The 23,388-nt window shown below is 38.1% G+C and overlaps 2 protein-coding genes across 3 annotated transcripts in view; one reads left to right on the top strand and one right to left on the bottom strand.

Annotated features, from left to right (window-relative positions):
• ELK3 (ETS transcription factor ELK3) overlaps positions 1-5,845 on the top strand; it is a 76,406-nt gene extending 70,561 nt beyond the window's left edge. The window contains exon 5 of the mRNA XM_055118635.1: positions 4,332-5,845. Within this exon, the coding sequence (XP_054974610.1) occupies positions 4,332-4,430 (99 nt within the window). The 3' untranslated portion in view covers positions 4,431-5,845. The remainder of the gene's footprint in view (positions 1-4,331) is intronic.
• Positions 5,846-8,818: 2,973 nt separating this feature from the next.
• CDK17 (cyclin dependent kinase 17) overlaps positions 8,819-23,388 on the bottom strand; it is a 97,112-nt gene continuing 82,542 nt past the window's right edge. For both annotated transcript variants that reach the window (XM_055118633.1, XM_055118634.1), the window contains exons 11-17: positions 22,675-22,795; positions 20,269-20,366; positions 19,306-19,411; positions 16,284-16,326; positions 13,063-13,153; positions 11,088-11,165; positions 8,819-10,559 (exon numbers count right to left, since the gene is read on the bottom strand). In XM_055118633.1, the coding sequence (XP_054974608.1) occupies positions 10,522-10,559; positions 11,088-11,165; positions 13,063-13,153; positions 16,284-16,326; positions 19,306-19,411; positions 20,269-20,366; positions 22,675-22,795 (575 nt within the window). In that variant the 3' untranslated portion in view covers positions 8,819-10,521. The remainder of the gene's footprint in view (positions 10,560-11,087; positions 11,166-13,062; positions 13,154-16,283; positions 16,327-19,305; positions 19,412-20,268; positions 20,367-22,674; positions 22,796-23,388) is intronic.

Here is a 23,388-nt window from a genome sequence, read left to right on the forward strand (position 1 = left end):
TTTAAGAATTAGCTCCTTTGAAAATAGAGGGATCTTCTGTGTATGCTCAAGAAAAGACCCTCTCCCCTGACCCAAATCACTGTTCAGACTCCAAATGGTCACTCTGGTGAGTTGGTAACTGACTCAGTTCTTTGCTGGGGACACCTTGGGTGATAGGGCTCAGGCATTTCCAGTTTCCAGCAGTCTCTAGTACACATGCATGTTGCCAGTGATATTTTATGAAATGAAAAAATATCCTGGACATAGAAACAAATCGTTAGTTGCCTGTACTTTACACTACTTTGCCACTGCCCTACGCAGGCGCCAGATCTTTACAAAAGTGATCCCATCCCTCTCCCTTCTTCCCCACCTCATACTCCTAAAACGCAAAATAATATTGGGCAATGGTGACAGCCCCAAATTACACACATGCTACACTGTCCCAGATGGACACTTTGGGAAAAGCTATGGATGCCTTGGGGCTTTCTGAGGAGCATCAGTGTTCTCTTTTGCTGTTCTGTTCTGCTAAGTTTTGTCCTTCACAGAAGGCCACTAGTTTTTTTATCATCAGTGCAGAATGGGTTGGTTGCCAGCAAACCCTTCCTGTCCTTCCCCTGCACCGGGGTGGGTGTGCACCCTGTACGGAAGGGGTGACTCCTGAGCACCCGAGCCACTGGAGAGTGCAGAAACTATTCTGCCCTTCAGATGGCATCTTCTCACTGTGCCTCTGTGGTGTCTGTCAGAGCCTCTGTCCCAACTTGAAACCCAACAGATGTGACAGTGGATGCTCCTGAGAGTTCATTCTTTTTTGTTTTGGGCCCCCACACCAGCTGTGCTCAGGACTCATTCCTGGCAGGGTTCAGGGCACCCTATGCGGTGCTGAGGATCAAACTCGGGTCAGATGCTTGCTAGTGCCTCACCCCTGTATTGGCTCTAGTCTGAGTGTCTCTGTCCTCCCAGGGCTAAGAAGGCCCTGTTAGCCTGTCCTCAGAGAGCTAAACAGCTCCGGGTGGATGCTGGCTTCCCTGGCCGGGACCAGGTCAGCCTCACCGGAGTGTTTTTCCATTTCATCAGGAACATGAGCCCTCCGTTGGAGCCTGGAGCTCCACTGTGGTTCCAAATTCCCAGGGGCAAGGTCCTGTGGGTTTTCTGACTCTTTCTTCAGTGACTTGCTTTCCTCTCCCGTATCTTCAGAATCAGAAGCTGCAGCGTCACACTTGGCTCCCTCTGATTTATCAGTCCTGACTGTACTTTGGCGGTGAGGGTGGAGCAGTCCAGCTTCTCTTGGGCTCCTGTGGCTTTAGCTTCAGGGGAGGAACTCCACTTGGTGCTTTGCCTCTCAGTGGTCAAGAATTCTTTTCACCCTGTATTTCCTGTGCCTCCTCTAGCACCTTCTTCACTTTGGTTTCTTCTCCCTCCTGTCTGCCAGCTCTCTGGTATAAAGGGTGATACTGCTCAGAACAGTGCCCAGGAACAGAGTGGAAGTCAGAGTGGTGCCTGGAACAGGGTCAATCTGTGGGACTGTGGGTAAGCCCCCAGTGAAATACACTACAGGCTCTGAGCACTTTTTGGTCTTTGCGTTTAACGATACTCTGAGCACTGCTAAATGTGGTACATTCCCCCCCCCCCCCCCCCGCCCCTTGCCTTTTTTTTTTTTTTGAAAGTTAGGAGCAGTCGAGTGTGTTAAAAGTGTTCTGAAAATGGCAAATAATAAAATATAGCAAAAAAGATAAAATCATTCATCTAAAATTATAATTTTCAAAATTCAAGTTACTATTAATAAGGCCCCTTTAAAAGTAATGAAAATCATTTTCTTTTTAATTAACAAATACACTATAAATTGCTGGAGGACTGATTGTATGCAGTGTCATGGAGGATTAAAAAGAAAAAAAATGACTTGGCCTCGAATCAATTTAAGTAAAGTTCCTTATGGTTGGAAATTCCTGGAAAAGTAGACCAGACCCCTCAGGGTATCTGACAGAGCTATTGGCAGAGCTAGGGAGTTTTTGCATAGAAGATGCCAATACAACTACTATAGCAGGAAATAGAAGATATAGCAGGATGTCAGGGAAAGAGGAGATATTAGATTTCCTGGATGCATAATATAGATCTGTATGTAGATAGAGCCTCTGTAATTTACACATAATTTAGTGGAGAGAGGAGAAACATAGTACGCTAAATCGGCTTATAAAACCTTGATTTACCAATGAAATGAAGTGACTTTCAAGTGGACAGTTTTGTAGCTCGAGCTTGTCTACAAGAAGTTTGTTGACTTTTTAAGTCGATTTTGATCAAATGTAGAATATGTTTGGCAGGTACAGTTGTAGTTGGAATGATATGGAGCTAATTAAGTTTTATTGAGAATATTTTGTGTAACTTTTGTGTAATTCAGTGAGGCTAACCCAGCAAATATTTGCAGTCCACTCTGAGGCAGAGACTGTAGGGGATATATGATATGTAAATAACAGACAAATAAACAAGACACTCCCAGAATCCAACTTGAATAGCTCTCTCCAGCAGAGAACTGGTAGAATGCTACAGAAAACAGTGGCATCAGAATGGAGGAAGGGAAGGGACAAAATTGCAGCAGAGAGAAGTTTGGCACATTTGGGGTTAAATGATACACATGATTTAGATGTGAAAGTGAACAGTCTGTTTGGGGAGGGACTGGGTGACAGGAGATTGGGTTGGAAAAGCAAGGATGGGCTTTTAATTATATATACAGGAGTTTCTACCCTAATCTCTTAAGTGATAAAAATAAGGTAACAAGATCCCTCTTTCATTTATTGTTTTGGTTTTTGGGCCACACCAGGTGGCCCAAAACTCCTGGCAGGCTTGGGGACTATATGCGGCGCTGGGGATATCTAATCACCCTGTGCAAGGCAAACACCCTACCCGCTGTACTATGGCTCTGGCCCCAAGATCTCACCAATAATGGTGTTAAGGGTCAGAATATGTGAGGAAATTTATACTACTCCAATACTGATTGAAAAAGAATTGTCTTTTTTTGGTTTGGTTTTTGGGCCACACCCAGCGATGCTCAGGGTTTACTCCTGGATCTGTATTCAGGGGTCACTATCCTGGTGGGCTCAAGGGACTGCATGGGTTGGGGGATTCAACCTGCTTTGGCCATGTACAAGACAAGCACCCCACTCACTGTACTATGGCTCCAGTTCCTCAAAGAATTATCTTTTGATGACTTTTATTTGGACAAATGTTGGCTTTTATATTTTCATTAAAACAAACAAAAGCATAACATGGGGGGAGGGGGCCCATAACTCTTCAACCACTGCATAGTTCAGCTCTCTGTATAAATTGTACATTACAAAGCTTATAGTCGTAGATTGTATTGTCTATTATATTAAATTTGATATGTATCTCTTTCATTTTAAAAGGTCACTATGTTCTCCTATTTTCTGTTACTTTGGAATTGGGAAGGGGGTTTTAGAAATAGGATTTAAATCTTCTATCTTGATTTTAAATGTACAAGGATAGTTGAGCTTTTTGTTATATTGATATGGCTTGAATATAGAAAATTTTCATGGCCTGATATAGATATAAAAGATTCAGATAATCAGTGGGGAGTAACCTGCAGTAAAAAATACATGCCCCTGAGTGTTTTGTATTCAAGTTATTCTTTGTATGTAAAACTGAATAGCTACTGTGCTATGTTGATTTTATCGGCAGTAATGAGCAAACCTTGCTACTGCTAGTTGCAAAGCCCACTATTTTGAAAATAAAAATTTATTTTGACATATACAGATGAATGAAACTAAAACAAAATAGTAATTCAGACTAGAACAGTGGACAAAGGACTATACTTAGAAGACATTCCAGAGATTATCTAGAAAACAGAGAAGGCAGCTCTGAGTATGGAGGTCCTGAAGACACAGAGATTACAAAGTTATTAGGGCTGCAAAATCTGGGGCTATAGAGATCGTACAGTGTACCCGGTAAGGAGCTTGCCATGCACATGGTGGACTCAGGCTCTATCCTTGGCACTCCACATGGTCCCAAGTCCTGCCAAGAGTAAGCCCTGAACACTGCTGAGAATGACCTCAAAAAAGTTTCATTTCTTTTCTTACATTGGAAAATCGATTAATAACAGTGATTAATATTAAGGAATACCAGCCCCGTCGCGTCTGTTAACATTAACAAAAGGAAGACACTGATTGGAATTTGGATCCTGTTCCTAATCATTTTCACTAAGTTACTCCATCAGTGAAATAACTGACAGCTGACCTCTATCATAGGGAAGAAAAAGTTCCACTAGGATCTACTAATGTAAACATTTCCAGCTCCTCCCAGTAGATTTGCAATGCTTATTAAAAAACATCTTTTGTTCCCTACAGTTCCCAACCCTGCTCAACGGCCATATGCCAGTGCCGATCCCCAGTCTGGACAGAGCTGCTTCTCCAGTCCTGCTTTCTTCCAGTTCTCAGAAATCCTGATGACATCTGGCCACAATGAAAGACTCATTCGCTGATGAAACAAAAGTTGTCCCCATGGGCTGGTTTACCTGTGTCATGAGAAGGACATTGTGAAACCCTCTGTTAATTTGGTTTGCACTTTTCATAACTTGGATGGTCTAGATTTATGTTAGCATTTTAAAAACATTTTTTTATATTCAAGTATATATGAAATCTGTTTTGCATTAAATGAATTTTAATTTTTTTTATATCCTTAGCTCTTAAGTGTTGAACACTGTTGACAGTGAAGAACTTTTCTTAATAATTTTCAGTCTAACTAATAAGGATGTGAAGTTTCCTCTTTAATCCTGCATATGCTGAACTGTGCTTCTATACACTATAACCAGCTGTGCCTTCCTTGCATTTAGTTTTATGTAAATGACCTATATGTTTTTAGTATTAAGAGAAAATGTTTGAGAGCAAAATAGCATCAAACAGCTCTCTTGTAGAATTTTGTTATTTTTCACAAGTAGGCAATATGAAAGCAGTCATATTACGTTTGCTTTTTTGCTTTCAATTGTATAAGAACTGCCTTAGAACTGAAATTCAGTAAATGTAATGTCCGCATAATATTTTTATAAGAATAAACTAAGCCATAGACAATAAACACAAAAGAAACTGTTTTAAAGTGCATTTTTTACAAAAGAGTAGAACCCTGAATGGCCGGCCTTCTAGTCTTAGTGACCATTTAGGCTTTGCCAGAACAGAAACTTGGGAAAGGCTACGTTACAGTGAATCTGCCCTATGCTTCTGGAGAACTGTTTCTGCGGTTAACATCATCTTTCAAGGAATTAGCTCCAGGTCTCCCAAATTTCCATACAGAATCACCCCTCTGGCTCATTTAATGCACTATTATGTAGAGTGTCTCAATAAACACTTGAAATTGTAATTAACACCAAAAATGCATACTTTGGAAGAAGTTCCAAATTGGTGATGATTAGCAACAGCAAAGAAACTGAAAGTGTAACCCATGTATCTTCAGGGTAGTACTATAAGGCAGGGTACACTACTTTATGTATTACTGAATTTGTGGTAAGAATGAAGGAAATCTATAAAATGTATAAAGAACTTCAAGCACTTCATCAATGTAAAACAACTGATCTTACAGTAATGTGGAACACTCATAAGTAAATTCTCTGTAGTTTAGTTTAGAGCAGTGGAATTTCACAGAAACGTAATCTGTAACTTCAAAATAAAAATAGGCACCATTCAAAGGCATTATTTTGTACATAACAGAATTAATAAAGAGTCCTGTGCTTTCAAGATTAGGCTAGTCATTATTTTTAACACAAGTAACAAAACCCAATTTGAATGTGGCTAGAAACCAGGTATTAATCTAAACCAGGTATTAAATGGCAGAGGTTGTTTTGGGGGTAAAAATAAAGTAATTTAAACACAGGAATTAAATATATATATATATATATAATGTTCTTACAACAACCTACAAATTTTGAAGTAGGAACTGAACATCTGAACATTCTCTGTGTAGGGATATATGCACCTATGGGGCTGAGGGGGGGTGGGGACAGGGAAACCAAGCACTGCTATGCATTTTTGACTACAAAATAATTGGGGGCTGACTCCAAAATCCACAAATAGGCATCACTTGCTGCTCCCTCTCAGATTATGGATATTCTTTACTGAAAGGGAAGTGAGCAAATAAGATATCTGAGCTAAAAGGATCCGTTAATAACACATATGCCCCTCACCCCCACCCCACTGCCGCCATCACTATTTCCAATTAAGGACAAGTGTACAGAAGCTGGGACTTGCCTTAGGCCACACAGCTCACTGAAAGTAAAACATTGCTTGGTGCTCAATCCAGTTCTGTTTCCCCACGCTTAGCTAAAAGTAACTACTGATCCAAAACTGTTAGGGAAAATAGAGCATTAAAAACCAGGTCAGATTAAGAGAAGAAAGCATCAGAAATACAAGATTAACTAAAGGAAGTTAATTAATGTGCAAATATCTCACCCAAAAATACATCAATGTAACTGCTGATAGAAAATACTGAAATGATTTTAAATCTGAGTCTTGTATTCCTTTCCACCAAAATACCATATGACTAATGTATGTATTCTCTAGCTCTATCAGACGCCGAAAAAATATTTCTGATGGATGAAAAAGTCACTGTAACAGAGAACTGGAGGCTTTGAAGTATAACATAACTGCCTCATTCTATGTGTGTGGTTTTAATAACTTTTAACAACGAATACAGATTTCAAGAATATATTAAAATTTAAAAAATATATATGTCTGCTTGATCAGTGTTAAACTCCTATGGCTAAAGTTTTACAGAATTACAAACGATCGTTTTTGTATACATCTTTTCTATGACTGTAAATTTTCATTCACTTTCTTGTATGTATCATTTTTACTGTTATATTATTTTTGTTCAATAAATACTTTGTGATAAAAGGTGTGAAAAGACAAGTGAGCTGATTTACTTGGGATAATCCAAGTTTCACTTTTTCTTATGGGTAAAGGCTGAAAAATGCATCTTAGCCAACAATTAATTATGGCACAAATAAAAATGCTAGGCATATAAATTGCTTAAAACATAGTTAAGGAAACAAATATAGGTAATAAGGTTAAATTGGGGGGGGGGGGGAGGAATGGGTTTCAAAAGTGGTTCTACCAGCCCAGGTCTAACAATCCTCTTGCCCCCCTGCTCCAACTCCTACTCCCACATGTTCCCCTGAGGATCACTGGGAGTGATCTCTGAGTGCAGAGTCAGAAGTAACCACTGAGCACAGCTGGGTGTGGCCCCCAAATAATAATGTGGTCCCTAATTTTTAAAATTCTAAATTCCAGCTATTATTCTGAAGTGACATGGGTAAAGAGAAAAAACAATTTATAACTCATTCTCTCAGTACCAGATAATATCATAGTCCTTGTAGAAAATATAAAGCTTTCCCCTAAGAGCAGGAATAATTTTAAGGACACTGGTTTACTACTATTTTCTATTCAGATAGTACTGAAAATCTTAGCCAGAGTGCTTGGGTAGGAAAAATAAAATAAAATACACCAAAATTTGAAAGTGTAACTCTTCACAGATGACAATTAAATGTAGAAAACCCTAAAAACTAAAGAACCCACCAAAAAACTATTACAACTAAATCAGCAAAAGTTGAGGGTTACAAAATTGACACAAAATTATCTGTATTTCTATACACTAAGGGCTAGAACGATAGCACAGCGGGTAGGGCGTTTGCCTTGCACGCAGCCTACCTGGGTTTGATTCCTCTGCTCCTCTTGGAGAGCCTGGCAAGCTACCTAGCTGAAGAACTCATTATTTCATTTCAAAACTTACAAATGTTACAAAGCTATCAGTAATCAAACATTAAAGTACTGGTAGAAAGACAAAGAACTTAATAAACTCGAACTTGCACATCTACAGTCAGTGAAATTTTTTTTTAACAATGTTGCCAAGAATATTGAAGGGAGAAAAGTATTTTCAACAGTGTTAAGAAAACTGAGTGTTCACATGTAAAAGAATGATGTTATGAATGAAATAAGCCAGAAGAAGAAAGGCAAATACAGGATGACCTCACTTATCTATGATATACAGAATACTGGATGAAGAAATGTAGTAAAAGGGGGAGGATTAGACTATCATTGATGCCAGTATTTAAAGGAAAGAGAAGGAGAGAAAGACAATAGAGGTGATATCCAAGGTATCCACAGGAGGGACATGGCTGACTTAGGTTCAATCCATGGTACAATATATGGTACCCTGAACCCTGCCAGGAATGAACCCTGAGTACAAAACCTGGAGAGGGCCAAATTAAACTTAAAAAGAGAATGATACAATAAAAAAACCCGAATGAACAACTGCCTTGAGTCCCAAAGGTAGTCTTTCAACCATAAGCTGATGAAGTACCAAATAAAATACAACCATAATCCTAGTGACATAACCAATGTGTGTTAACATTACCTGGGAATAAATAACTAAAAAAAATTCCCTCTTACCTTTAAGAACCTTATTATTTTAAGATGAATTGAAAGTTTCTAGGTTCAAATCTTCTGAGTTTCAGTGATCTTCATGGTCGAGTTGTCAGTATCTGAATGGTGCTCGATTATCAAAAAAAAAACACCAATTTCTTAATAAAGAAAATTTTTTGATGTTCTAGAAGAATTTTATGTAAGTACTCCATATTATTTCTCTACTTTTTACATGCTCCAAATCAAACACACTAATGGGAACTTTATCAAATTTGCAACAAATCAAATATGTAGCCTCAACGACACTTCACAATTGAGAGTAGCACCCTATGAAACTATAGTATGAATTGCTAAATGGATGATGCACATTTATAAATCCCATTCTGCACAGCCTTCTTCCCCAGAAAGAACTATGACGACAAAACCACACTTTAACAACATGAAGATTTTGTTATTATAAATTTCAAAACAAAATGGAGGAATTTCCACATAATATTTATAACCTTCAAAGTACAATATTAATACATGTCTGTCAGTTAGAAACAACAGCAGTTAGGTTACAGGATTTAACATAAAACCAATTTACAAATGTGAAAACAGTAGTGGTCCAATATTCACCATTACACATGAATCTTGTTTCTTTCAGAAAATTTTTTAAAAAAACTAAAATCTCAGTATCATGAAATATTAAAATAATACCCCAAACATGCCACAATCACTATTCACAAATAAAGTTAAAATGAAATATACAAAAATTCACTTAATACTGTTAAATAACAATAAACTACGAGATTTCCTGAAGAGAAATGGTAGGACCCCTGAATGTTTTACAGTGAATGTCAGGAAAAAAATTAAGTTATGACTATTTTCATGATATATAAGCCAAAAATTTACATGATCATTTCAAAATATACCAATTAAAATTTGTAGTCTGTAAGATGCACTAAGCAGTCCCTTAAAGTGAACACAAATGCTTAAAACACTGTTACCAACACCAAGGTGTATTTAAGATGTTCAAAGAGGTGCATAATTAAAACTGTAGTATTTATTATCTCTGGTAAACAGATAATACCTACACAATGCTTAAAAAAATCCCCTAGGCTCTCATTTCTTTCATCTATATTTATCATGGCTCATATCAAAGACTTATTACAGCTTTCAGCTGACTCCATGTGAATGTTATTAAAACAAACACACACAGCCCCCAAATGAAAGAAATTGCATCTTAATAAAGTATCATCCTTTCTAAAAGAAGTGTATTTAAAACAAACAAAAACAAGACTGCTCATGTTTGACTGGACTTGTACAATTTAGTTTTAACTAAATTAAAGCACAATGTAAAGTAGGTAAGTGTATTAGTATACAAATATCCAACAATATGCAGTAAATATTTCTAAAAATGAGGAAAGGTAAGAATAAATAATTTTGGTGCTTTAATTTATTGGTATCTAATATGAGATCCCCAAAATATCAGGTATCACTTGCTTGAAATCAACTTTTGCATCACATGCTTTCATAAACATAATGTGCTTATCAATTTCTTAGCTATCTATTTGTCAATGTTCAATAAAAAAAATTACATAGCATGAACTTAAAGAGTGTTCAAGATGGCTCACTTATTTTACTGTTGAAGCAAAGCTAAATTTACATTCCAGGAAACACTGCAGTTTAATTTTAAAAACAAACAAAAAATGCAGCAGTATAACAATTCGTGAGGAGAAACAGATGCATTCACATATAATAAAGCCACTGCAACTTCTTCAGGCATTCAATTGTTGTGTTAAATAAACAGACAGTAGTTATTTAGCAGCAATGATTCCGCAATAAATAATGCACTGTGTTTCTCAGTCCTGCACAAAAATTGCAGCTACAGTTACATCAACAGCTGTAACCTACTGGCTCTAATGGCAGAGAAGACCTTAAAACCAACTGTACAAAAAATTGTCACACTGTGACAACAAATATAAAAACAATCTGTAGGTCTGAAATAAAAAGACTCCACTGTGAAGAGGACAGTGTAGACAAATGAAGATTCCAAGTCCACCAAAAGAAATAATTGCCTTCAGATCTGAGTCCTTGATTGATAAGAAAGGCTGGGGGAGCTGGGCTTGAAACCATGTTATCAGACTTAAAAGAGCATGCTCTGTCTTCTGTTCTTCCCATGTCCTAAAATATAAAGTCATCTTATGAGGCAGTTCAAAGTTCAGTTTTATCCCACATACAGTATTTGGTGACTCTAGGAAGCTAATGTTCCCACCAGCAAAAGCTAAAATTCCACGGTAAGAGTGATCAGCACTGTCTTATATAACCCTTTTGTTGATGGGGTCAGTCTATAGCTTCTATGCTTCGAAGTGATGAACCTGAAGACTAGGGAAGCACAAGATGTGTCTTCTGCCTCAGGTACCAGGGATGGCGTGTGCAGTGATCAAGCCAGGCCACTTGTAAAAGGTCTTTGTGCATCTGCAGCTTTCAGGATCCCTGACTTGACTGAGTCAGATTTCTCTCTGAAGAATTACTGAGCTGCCCACATCATACAGAAAAGTGAGTACGTGCAATGCTAAACATACACAGTTGTGGAATGCACTGTACATGTTTTTTTACATTGTTAATTTTACTGATCAATTTATAAACCCAAGACTTGTTTCCACGCAAAATTTCATGATCGACACGTGAAATGGTTTATGACAAACACACCTGTCTCTGGATAAGAAGAATTTCGAAAACCGGGGTCCTTTTGCAACTGAATCTCTTTCAAACTGAATATTGATATACCTATAAGGCACAGACAAAAAGTTATCTGGTTTATTATAACAAATATAAACCAACTACAGACAAAATAATATTTACAACATTTACAGAGAAGAGTCCTGCTGAAAATATTCTCTCCTTTCTCTCAACATTCTAAGAAAACCAAGCAAAATACTCTTCCTTCAAAAACTTTTGATCCCCAAAGTTTTGAGAACTTTAAGTCAGGCCTCAAAATGTTCTGAGAATACACAGTGTCTTTCTAAAATGTACTGGATTGGAAGACCTAATCAGAATATAATATATTAACTCAAATTTATTTTGTCTTTATCTCCCTTTTTTATGAGAGGGCAAAGATATGAAATCCTCATATGATCGTCAAGAATTTAGAGAACAGGGGCCAAAGAGTGAGCACAGTGGGCAAGGAGCTTGCCTTGCGTGTCTGACCTGGGTTCAATCCCTCACACTCCGTATGGTTGCCTGAGCACTGTAGGGTGATCTTTGAGTGCAGAGGCAGGAGTAAGCCCTGAGAACTGTGAGATGGCCCCAAAAGAAGACAAACAAAAAAAATTTAAAGAAAACTAGAATTAGTTGTTTGCATAACAACTATATATAATCAATTAAATTTGGTATTAATTAAATGCAAATATCTGAAATTCATCTTTCTCATTTCTAATCTAAGAGGCAGGTTTTCATTTAAAAAAATTCAGAAAGTTAATGAGTGTTTTTGAGACTCTCAGTTTCTAAATATTGTCCTAATTTCCCATTCACCTTACTCAATATATTTGTTTATTCGTCTTTTATTGGGCTACACCTGATAGTGCTCAGGGGTCACTTCTGGTGTTACTCAAGAGACCATTGTTTTGTGTTGAGGGTGGAACCCGGTCACCTGCATGCAAGGCAGGTGCTTACCCACTGTACTATCCCTTAGGCCCCAACTTAAATTTATAAGTGAAACTTAAATTTTACTTTTTTTTAAATTAAAATATTTTGAAGTAAAATATTGGGGCAATTAAAAATGTTATGAATAAAATCTAGTTACCTCAGGCATGAGAATCAGTTGTTCTAGTTACTGAAAATATGTTAATCTCTAATCAAAGTCACAGGAATTGTGGTGAAGGAAAATCATCTTCATTTCCTTGAAATGGAATCAACCTTCACGAGGAAATGATCTTATATAAATACATGAGTTTGTTTTTTTTTTCCTTTTCACTTTTGGGACACAACTGGCAATGCTCAGGGATAAGTTACTCCTGGCTTTATACTCGGGAAGTCTGGTGGTGCTTGTAGGACCATATGGGATGCCAGAGATCAAACCTGGGTTGGTTGCATGCCAGGCAAGTGCCCTACCAGCTGTACTATCTCACCAGTCCTATAATCTTTATTTTTGATTGCTCTTCATTACTCTTTGCCTAGTTTCATTATTAACAATGCTGAATCAAAGTTGAACTTAATGACAATGTTTATCATCAAATGACAATTTCTAACTTCAGCCAGTAAGATTAATAGCCAGTGTGCTCAGCCTAATAAGATTAACAGCCAATGTGCCAGTGTCAAAGTACCAACTGATTTCTTTGTGGTGCTAGGGACTGAACCCAGGGTTCTGTCATATATGAAATGTGAGTGCACTACCTCCGAGTTAGTTTTCCTGGCCCATTAATAATTTCTTTACAGAAATGCCAATATGCTCAGTGTTAAAGAGAAATAAAAACGAAAATAAATTGAAAAGAAATATAGAGAGAGATCCCTTTAAAGAATTCTGATATAATTACGAAAAGATATTTTAGGATTCAAATATATCAGTAATAACCTTGATTTACCTCCTAAATTCTGACCCGCTAATTCACCTGTTTCCAGATCTGAATAAATAAAAATAAGGGAGAGGAGGGGACAGGATAAGAAAACATTTTAGAATTTCTCTTACTTTCAGGTAAAGCATGTATTCTTGGTCCCAGACTTCGAAAGTATACATGTTTCATGGCTTCTTCTGCTGAAACTCTTTTCTTAGATTCATACTGTGAAAAGTTAAATAGTTTTTAACCTTTTTTCTAAATGCTAAAATAGGAGGAGGGTTGTAAAATGGAAGAGTTACTGTTATCCTGATCAATTAATATAAAGGCTATAAAAATCAACTTGGAGTCCTCCAGATATACTCAAATTTGAGTTACTATTGAGATTACATTGCTACAATTATATCTTACATCCAATTTCCAAAATGAAGCAGAATCTTAACTAAAATTTTTTATTCTTTTTAATTTCTGAAGTGATATTAAATGTAAATATTTGACCTTTGGTTATTACTTTTCTTTGTAAACAATACAGGATCATTGGCCCAGGGAGACCAAAGTGTGTGGGAAGTTAGTGCTCCTCAGAACTGCAAGGTCCCCAAGCACCTAACTAGAACAAGCACCCTAAAACAAAAACAAGAAGCCCAAAGCCTAAAAATATCCAATAAGAGATCACTGGAAATATAACCAGCACCTTTATGACAGGTATTATTAAATGATCTAGTGAAGGTTCATTTCTCTGGGGAGAGCCAAGGCAGCAGCGGTGTGGACTGGTTGAGTGGTGGCGGCTCATAGCACAGAAACTGCAGGATTTCACAGAAATGAATGCAAGTGTCATTTCCTTAAAAAGGCACTTTTCAAGGCCAGCCTGGGCCCTGGAACTGCTGTGGTGCCCCAGGTTTCGGCCAGGAGCCACCAGCTTGGAGGCTGGGTGTGCACGCTGGGCCCAGAAGCCACACCAAGAGCAAAAGACCTCTGCTGGGACTCCTGGGGCTCAGGGCACAAGCCGCGAGGCTGTAGCAGCACCCCAAGTACCAGCCACGAGCAGCCTGCTTGGGTGGCAGAGTGAGCCGGGAAACTCATTGCCAGCTGGACGACCACACTGAAACTGTGCCAAGACTAAAAAAGCACCGCTGTTCCAACAGCTCAGAGAATGGGCAGCAGCTGCCGAACCCCAGGTACCCTCGTGCGCCAAAAGCAGCCCCAAGATTAAAACCTTCACCACTGCTCCTGTGGCTCAGAGCACTAGCTGTGCCCCAAGCACATTTCAGGAGTGCCGCCTGCAGTAGATTTTTGAGGAAAATCTCCCTGAACACCAACTGGCTGGAGGCTAGACCAGAGGACCAGGTGTGTGCTCCCTGGTCAGGTTCTACTGAACTGCCAGAGTGCCTGAGCTGCATACGGAGGTCACCCTGGCCCCAGTCCTGGGCTGCTACTGCAGTTACCGCTAGGACCCAGAGTGCACCATGCCTCCAGCTGGTCAACCTGGCCCTATGGGCAAGAGCATCAGCAGCCTGCTGATGCCCTCAGGCTTCCAGACACCCCAAAGTTGCGGCTATGCCTCAGGCCAATCTCCAATAACTTGGGAACAAGTTTTCTGAGAAATTAAGCCACCAAAATTTAGGTATGCAGGAGCCACGCCCACAAACTACCTCTGGCTCTGCCATACAAACTCATCTATCAGCCTTGCTCCATAGACTCAAATAAATTTTGAAAGAGATTGAAAAAAAAAAAAGATGCAGTACATCTTCTCGGATGTGTGCATGGCTAAGTAATTTGGGACACATCAGACAAGGGGAGTGGGTCAGCCCAGTGCCACCTAAACAGAGCCCCTGGCAGCTCCCTGCCCCCACAATCCAAAATTGCTGCCATGTTCCTGGCTGGACTACATCTCCAGATGGACCTCACCAGATATTAACCTGCTGAAAATTCGGGTATGCGGGTTTTGTGACTGAAATCTCCAGGCTTCTCTTGCAGTTGGGATGGGCTACCTCCCCACCTCCCTGTACTTCTAGAAGCCCTGGCAGTCACATTCAGACCCCAAAGCCACCACTCGGTTAATAAAAAAGCTACGCCAGCTGTACTTTCTGATAAAAATACTGAACAAATACGATGACTTCTTATTGATGATTACTAAATTCATCGATATTAGAAATTATATAAAATACAGAATGATAAAAAATACTGAACAAATATAACAACTGCAAACCATAATGCACAAAAGTAGAGAGAGAAAGAAGAAAAATGACTGCCACAAAGGCAGGCTGGGGGGGGGGGCGTTGAGGGTCAGGGGATAGTGGCAGGAAAACTGGAACATTGGTGGTGGGAAAAGTACAGTCACCACAGGGTGGGTGTTGGATCACTGTATGACTGAAACCCAATCATAAACAGCTTTGTAATGGTCTATCTCACAGTGATTCAATAAAATATTAAACTTAAAAAAAGCAGTAAGTGCAAAGTTAGGAATAGGACTTAAAAAAATAGGGGGGGGGGGAGAGAGAGAGAGAGAGAGAGAGATATTCATTTCCCTGAGCTCAATGTCAGGAGTAAGCCACACATATTGCTGGGTGTGGCCCCCAAACAAACAAACAAAACCCAAAAATTCATTGATTCATCCCTTGATGAGAGCAACTAGATTTAAGGGGATCTAGGTGAAAGGGCAAGTGTGCATAGGAAAGTTCCCTTAGCATTGTCATGAGTGAAGTCCAGCACCACGCCTAAGAACTGTGAGGTATGGCCAAAAAAGAAATTGTCTCCATGCTTCCATCTCTAATCGTGAGTCATAACTCTTCCAATTCTGATCATGAATCACTAACTGTTTTAAGTTTAAACTAATTACAACAATCTTGTTCCACAATTCCAGCCTCTTAAATTAAAGTTCTGGCCAAGGAGCCTTAGGAAGAAGCCTCTGCTTTCTAAGATTTCCTATCGATACTACAGGACTAATGTGGCTGCACTGCCCTTATCCTCACTTCTTCTTGCTTTAAATAAAAATCTGAGTCATATCGGAGGGTGAATATCCTGTATCGGAGGGTGAATATCCTGAAAGGTAGTAAGAAGAAAAGAAGGAATACAAGAGAACATGAATTACAGAACACGTCCTTGATTATAGCTGAACACCAGCAGTTGAATACCTCAAGCTTGTTCGGTTCTCCATCATGAGAGAACCAAGTACTTTAAAGTAAACTTTTTTTTTTTCATTTAAGCATGTGCCTTAAGTACACTAGATAGCACTGTATATAATCTTAATTGTCAAACATTTGAGGGAGGTTATTACTGATCCCACTCTACAGATGAAAAAATCTGAGGCTAAGAGAAGTTAACTACCCACTTAATTACAAAATAAGGTGCGACTCACCTGAAGAAATTTTGTTATCAACTCAATCCCTTCAGAATCTAACCTAAAAAAATAAAAACAACAACAAAAGAGTGGCTATTCATCTTGGCTAATAAATACTTTTCATAGACAACTATTTTCCAAATATTTCAATCTACTAAATTCAAATTCCCAATAAACCCAAAGTTATTTTATCCTCAAGACTTATTTTGACACTTGTTTAAGAAGAGACTAGAAATAATTGTTTCAATTTAAAATTTCAATATGCAAGAACAAATCAGATCATTGAAATCAAAGAATAAAAGTTGTCATTGTGTCTTCAAGCATATTATTGAGAAAACTCAGGAATATGAATTTCCTTAGTGTTCTGAAGGCAAGAGTAGAAAAGCATCTTCTTCCTATCATGTAGGTGAAATCGAAAAATGGAATCCCAAAATCTAGCACAGTGGTTCAAGATAAATGCAAAAAAAATCACTCAAGAAACGTTTACAGTGTAGTTTGCTGTGCTGAGCACCAGAAATTACAAATTTAAATACACATCATTAACTTCAAGTAGATTAATAAAGCTAATCTAAAAGGGCTAAATCCAAATATAGTCAATAAATAAATACCGTAATCAATATAATAAGGAGTAGAGGGTTCTGCAATTATCTTAATGGAACAGATAATCTCTTGATCAAAAATGACAGATTCTGGGGCCAGAGTGATAGTATACAACAGGTAAGGTATTTGCCTTGCATATAACCAAGATTCAATCCCCCATACCCCATGTTGTCCCTTGAACCCAGGCTGGAGTGATCCCTCAGTTCAGAGCCAGGAGTAAGCCAAAGTATGGCCAGGTGTAGCCCCCAAACAAAAACAAACAAAAACTCCAAACCCAGAACTGACAGGTTCTTTTTTGCAGTGCCTCTCAGAGACAACACCATAATTAGAAACAGGGAACAGAAATACCTCCCCACCTACCTGAGCCAACCGCTCTTAGTGGGAGCTGTGGACGCTATGTTCTAGACACTGTCTGGACCAGTGTTTCTCAGTTTTTGGGGATCATGGCTTCCTTCTGACCTTGTTTCCTTTATATACACCTCCCTTTATATACATCCCCCCTCCCCCCGCCCAAAACACACACACACACACACACACACACACATACACACACACACACACACACACAATCTGTTACTGGCAAGGGCACACATTTGCTCAATTTTCACCTGCAGCCCCTTGGAATATCCTGGGGTCCACAAGAACCTTATGGCCCCTAGTTGAGAAAATGTGCTTTAGCTAAACCCCAGTTTCTTAAACTGTGGATTTAAGTTTTCAATGTTGGGGGGGGGTCATGAAAACTCCAGCAACAACAAAAGATTTCTGAATATACAACGATCAAAATCAACCTTGTAGTGAATCTGAGGTATTTCTAGCAGTAGTTCATCTATGTTGCACTTCTCAGGCAAAAAGGGACAATGAATAGAAAAAAAAGCTTAAGAAGTCCTGTGCTAGGTAGAAGTTCCCACACTACCATGCCCTTTAAAGATTTAGAAAACATGCTTGTTAGTGCCCCAGAAATTTAAAGTTAACAAAGAGAAAGTGCCCCAAGTTATATCCTAGCCACCACCACCCAACATGGTTTGAGTCCTGCAAAGGGGGCAGTATTGCCCACTTTGGGAACCACTGCTCTACACTCCTCTAATCCTTTGTTATTTTTGCCATTTTGACAGACAGCTACAGAGTTCTTTGGGTACAGACAAAGTACTAAAGTTATGAAGGATCTACATTAAAGAACAGGATTAATCTTTACAACGGATATAACAATAAATGCATTACATAAATAAAAATAGCACTTGTGTTACTTGGGAAAAACACAAATAAATCCTAGCACATATTCTTCCTCTTCTTCTTTTTTTTTTATTATTTTTTTTTTCTTTTTGGGTCACACCTGGCGATGCACAGGGGTTACTCCTGGCTCTGCACTCAGGAATTACCCCTGGCCATGCTCAGGGGACCATATGGGATGCTGGGATTTGAACCCGAGTCGGCTGCATGCAAGGCAAACGCCCTACCCACTGTGCTATCTCTCCAGCCCCATATTCCTCCTCTTCTTAAGGAAGTTGTATACAGAGTTATTCATTGCTACAGTAGTAATAAAAACATTAATTCACAAAGAAGGTAACTTTAAAATATTTGGTTTTACACAGAATCATAGTGCTAGGTTGTTAGCAACGTGAAATGAATTTGGAATTTATCAGACATTATTTGGCATCTTGGTGTCGTTTTTGTTTTTTTAAAGAAAAGAATCATTAAAGGTAATTTAGAGACATTGATCTTACTTATACAAATAAGCTTAAGATAGAAAAGAACCATTAATAGGGTTGGTTACTCTATGTTAACTATATCTACCATGGATCTGGGATAAGTATCAAAAGAAACTTTAAATGACAGTTAAAACAAAGGGAAGGCTTATATTCTTATATGATTATAGATTAATATATAACCATATAAACCTAATTATGTATTATACACATCTTGAATAAGACGATTGTATTTTTCAAACAAAAAATAATCAGAAGTGAGCACTAAGTATTGCTAGATGTGGCCCCCAAACAAATAAAACCCCCAAACCCAGGAACAATAAAAAAATTTTTACTCTCATTGCTTTGTTAGGTTTCTATAATACTGATTAAATTTGCAGAGAGCAAGGACAAATTTCATCGTAAGAACATTGTGGTACTGAATAAGGTATCAACCAATGTTTCCTTTAAGAGAAAGGAACAATCTAGAACCTTCAAATTCATAGATGCTCCACACTCATTTTATTTACAGTTCAATTCTGTGATTTAGAGACTGGTGATTTTTAGTTACTGACTTAAAAAAAATCAATGACATGTAAATAAAGAAGTTCAATAAAATGAAATCCTAAAAGATTTACAACTGTCTATGTGTACACATGCTTTTTTTCTGAATTCATGTTTGCCTAATGCTTTTAAGAGACTGAAAAAATAAGCACGTGGGTTTCCCATTTTTACTTATAGGGAAAAAAAGAAAGTACCTGGGTGCATGATTGATTAGAGGCTGTGGTTTATATTTTGGAAAACTGTAGTTCTTGAACTCATCATTTGAAGAAACACCAGGCCAAGTTTCCTGAGATGGAGTTCCTGAATTTTAAGAGATACATATTTATAAATATACAAAAAATACACATGTATATAATGATATATATTGTATAAATAGGCAGAACTAACAAAGACTCTTAAAAGAATAATTATTTTTATTTATTTTTATTTTTTTTTGCTTTTTGGGTCACACCTGGCAATGCACAGGGGTTACTCCTGGCTCTGCACTCAGGAATCACTCCTGGCGGTGCTCAGGGGACCATATGGGATGCTGGGAATTGAATCCGGGTCAACCGCATGCAAGGCAAATACCCTACCCGCTGTGCTATCGCTCCGGCCCAAGAATAATTATTATTTTGTAGATAATTTAATTATTTCAACTTCTGACTTTCCATCATAACTAAAATGACAGAAAAAAATATACAGGTTTGGGGAGGACTTAATGATTGCTATAGAAAAGATGGTGTCTTACTGACACCTATGCAGAAATAATTCTATTTTTTTTTAAATAATATTTCTCATCTGTTATTCCATTTTTTAAAAAAACTTTTCTGTTTTCCCCTGTTCCTTCCCCTGGGTCCCTAGACTGTAAAGAGGTGAGGATCTTTTCAGTCCATGCATGGCCTCAGGGATTAAGCTCAGGACATCACTTTTTCCCTAGGGGCTTCCTAAACCATTGAACCATCTTCTGGGCCTTTTATTCCATAAAATCTTTATTGCCAGGTGGGAGTTAGTAAATAAAAACCTTATCTAGGATCTGTCAAAATTATACCAATGAAATGTAATAAGAATTATTATTAGTCACAGTATCAAATTTCAAATATTTTTAAAACATATATTGTCCTACATAGCTAATCAACTTTAAATGACAATCACCCACAGAAGATTTCTTTTGTTACCTAGCAGTCGGAAAATTAAATGCAGTTCATCTTCCACAGTTGATCCTGGAAACAGAGGTCTTCCAGAAGCCATTTCAAAGAAAATACAACCAACACCCCTTTAAAATATAATTATATAAAAAAAAATAACATGAGTGATTGCCTAGCTTATTATGAAATACAAGAAACTTAAAATTTTGATTTCTTAAATACTGCCTCTCTGGAGAATGTTGTACTAGGCTTGCTACAAAACCTCTTAAAAATATTTTTTTTTCAGATCCAAATAAACTTATTTCTTAATATTTACCCTAATTATCTCAAACAGTAATGATAGGTTTCATTCCCCTGACCCTGAAAGAGCCTCCAATCGTTGGGAAAGACAATAAAGGAGAGGCTGCTAAAATCTCAGGTCTGAGTGTAATAGAGACATTACTGGTGACCGCTCAAGTACATGAACAAACAACAGGATGATAGTGATACAGTCTCAACTTCCACATCCATTTTGTTTTCCAGTTAAAATGTCTAGCATTCTTCTGCATGACTGCTGAAGAATTACAATAACAACAGTTAATAGCGATTTAATGTGTGAAAGCAGGAACAGATGATTTTAGGTATTTTTACACAAGAAGCAGAGGAGAAAGTATGTAAATGTGTGGGAGAGAGAAAAAGGGGGAGAAAAAGAGAAGAAAGGAAAGAAAAGGGGTAAAGAAATTATAATGAATGGATGGAAGCCAAGTGAATGGATACTGTCTTTACATATTAAAATGTTAACTAGAAAGTAAAATGATGATACCACTATGAAGAAAGGATGGAGGTTTCTCAAAAAATTTTAGGAACATAACTGTCATGTAATCTAACAATTAAACTTCTCCGTTTATGCCAAATAAAGAACTGACAGGTTTGCGTATGTTTCCCCTGCAGTGCCAGGGATGGAAATCAGGTTCTCCCACAAGCATGGCAAGTGTTCGACCACTGAATCACATCCCCAAAGCGGATAAAGAATTCAAATTAGGGTCTCAAAAATATGGATAAATAAAATGTCAGCACATTTATATGCATATATATTATTCAACCTTAAAAATGGAAGAACTTCTAAATAATGCTATTTTAAAAACATTTAAGTGAAAAATGCAGCCACAGAAGGATAGATAAATACTGAATAAGTCCACTCGTAATGTATATTCTACGTCAAAATCATAGACACAGAGAAGTAGAATGGTGATAGTCAGGGGTTAAGGGAAAAGGAAAATGGGAAAGTTTTACTGAGTGGGTGGGAGTTTTGGTTCTGTAAAATGAAAAAGGTTCTGGAAATGGATTGGAGTAATGGTTGTACCACAATATGAATTTTCTTAACGTTTTCAATGGAAATACATACTTAAATTAGATTAAAATGGTAAATTTAATGTAAAATTTACCACAATTTAAAAATAAGTTTAAAAAATGGTATTATGAATCAAAATTATAAATGTCTAACTGGCAAGTTCAGAAGAAAATATATGATTTATTAGTATTATCATTATTTATGAAGAGGAAAGCAAAGAATGGAACCAGAGTTCAAAAGAAACTCTCAAGAATCCAGGAAAAAGATTAGAAAAGCTGTTTGTTTTTTTTTTTTCTTTTTATGTTTGAGAGCCCATCCCTCCACCAGTGTCCATTCTCCACCACCAGTGAACCCAGTATCCCTCCCACCCCCACTCAATCTCATCCCCCCCCACCCCACCCTGCCTCTGTGGTGGGGCATTCCGATTTGTTCTCTCTCTCTCTCTCCTTTTGGGTGTTGTGGTTTGCAACAGGGGTATTGAGTGGTCATCCTCTTCAGTCTCTAGTCTACTTTCAGCACGCATCTCCCCTCCCACGCAGGATCTCCAATTACATATTACTTGGTGTTCCCTTCTCTATCTGGGATGACTTTCCCCCAGCGTGTGAGGCCAGCTTCCAAGCTATCTCATAGGAATTAGAAAAGCTGTTTCTAATTGAAACTGCCTGGGCACATGTCTCAAGGAAATAACAGATATTATTACAATATGTTGACTGGTATGAATTAAGGAACAAAGGTAGGAAGTGCAGGTTACTTTTTAGATATGTGTGTAGCCCATTTGCCTAAAAGGAATGCTTGTCTATACCAATAATCTAAAAGTTAAAGAAAATAATTTAGGGAAATTTTATTGAGGTCATTAAGTATCAGGAAGAAATGCATTTTGATGAATATTAAATGATGACTTAATAATTTGAATAAAATTGTTACTCAGTAGTAAATGGCAGAATTGATATTTAAACGTAGGTTATTTTCTTGTGTCAGAACTCTTGATTACTGTTTGTATTGTGGTTCCTGAAAACAGTATATCCCTTGTTAACCTCAGTATGCCCTATACAAATGGCTCTGCTCTTTCAAAATTATAAAGAGCAATAACATTAACATATATTTACCACATGTCAATCTGGGTCGAGTACTCGGAGGAACCAAGAAGCACATCAGGTGGTCGGTACCACAGCGTGACAACTTCATTGGAATAGGTCTTTGTGGGAACTGATTTGGCTCTGGCAAGTCCTTCACACACAGGGAAAAGAAAGCAATTAAAAAACTGCTGCTCATGCCCACCCATGAACACAATCACAAGAATGCCTGGGATGCAAGCCTGTATCTTTTTTTTTTTGCTTTTTTGGTCACACCCGATAATACACAGGGGTCACTCCTGGCTCTGCACTCAGGAATTACCCCTAGTGGTGCTTAGGAGACCATATGGGATGCTGGGAATCGAACCCGGGCTGGCCAAGTGCAAGGCAAACGCCCTACCGGCTGTGCTCCAGCCCCAAGCCTGTATCTTTTTTTGGTTTTGGGTCACACCCAGCGATGCTCAGGGGTTACTCCTGGCGCTCTGCACTCAGGAATTACTTCTGGTGGTTTGTGCTCAGGAATTACTCCCGGCAGTGCTCAAGGGACCATATGGGATGCTGGGAATCAAACCCAGGTCGGCCGTGTGCAAGGCATATGCCCTACCTGCTGTGGTATTATTCAGCCCTGAGCCTCTGTCTTCTTAAAGTGACAAAATGCACTTAAAACTTTTTTTTGAGTGCATGTGGTCTGAGGTCAGTAAATGGTTATGTAGATTATTACGTAACCAGAGACATAGACACAGCTTA

The sequence above is a fragment of the Sorex araneus genome, chromosome 10 (genome assembly GCF_027595985.1).
Source record: "Sorex araneus isolate mSorAra2 chromosome 10, mSorAra2.pri, whole genome shotgun sequence".
In the NCBI taxonomy this organism is placed as follows: Eukaryota; Metazoa; Chordata; class Mammalia; order Eulipotyphla; family Soricidae; genus Sorex; species Sorex araneus.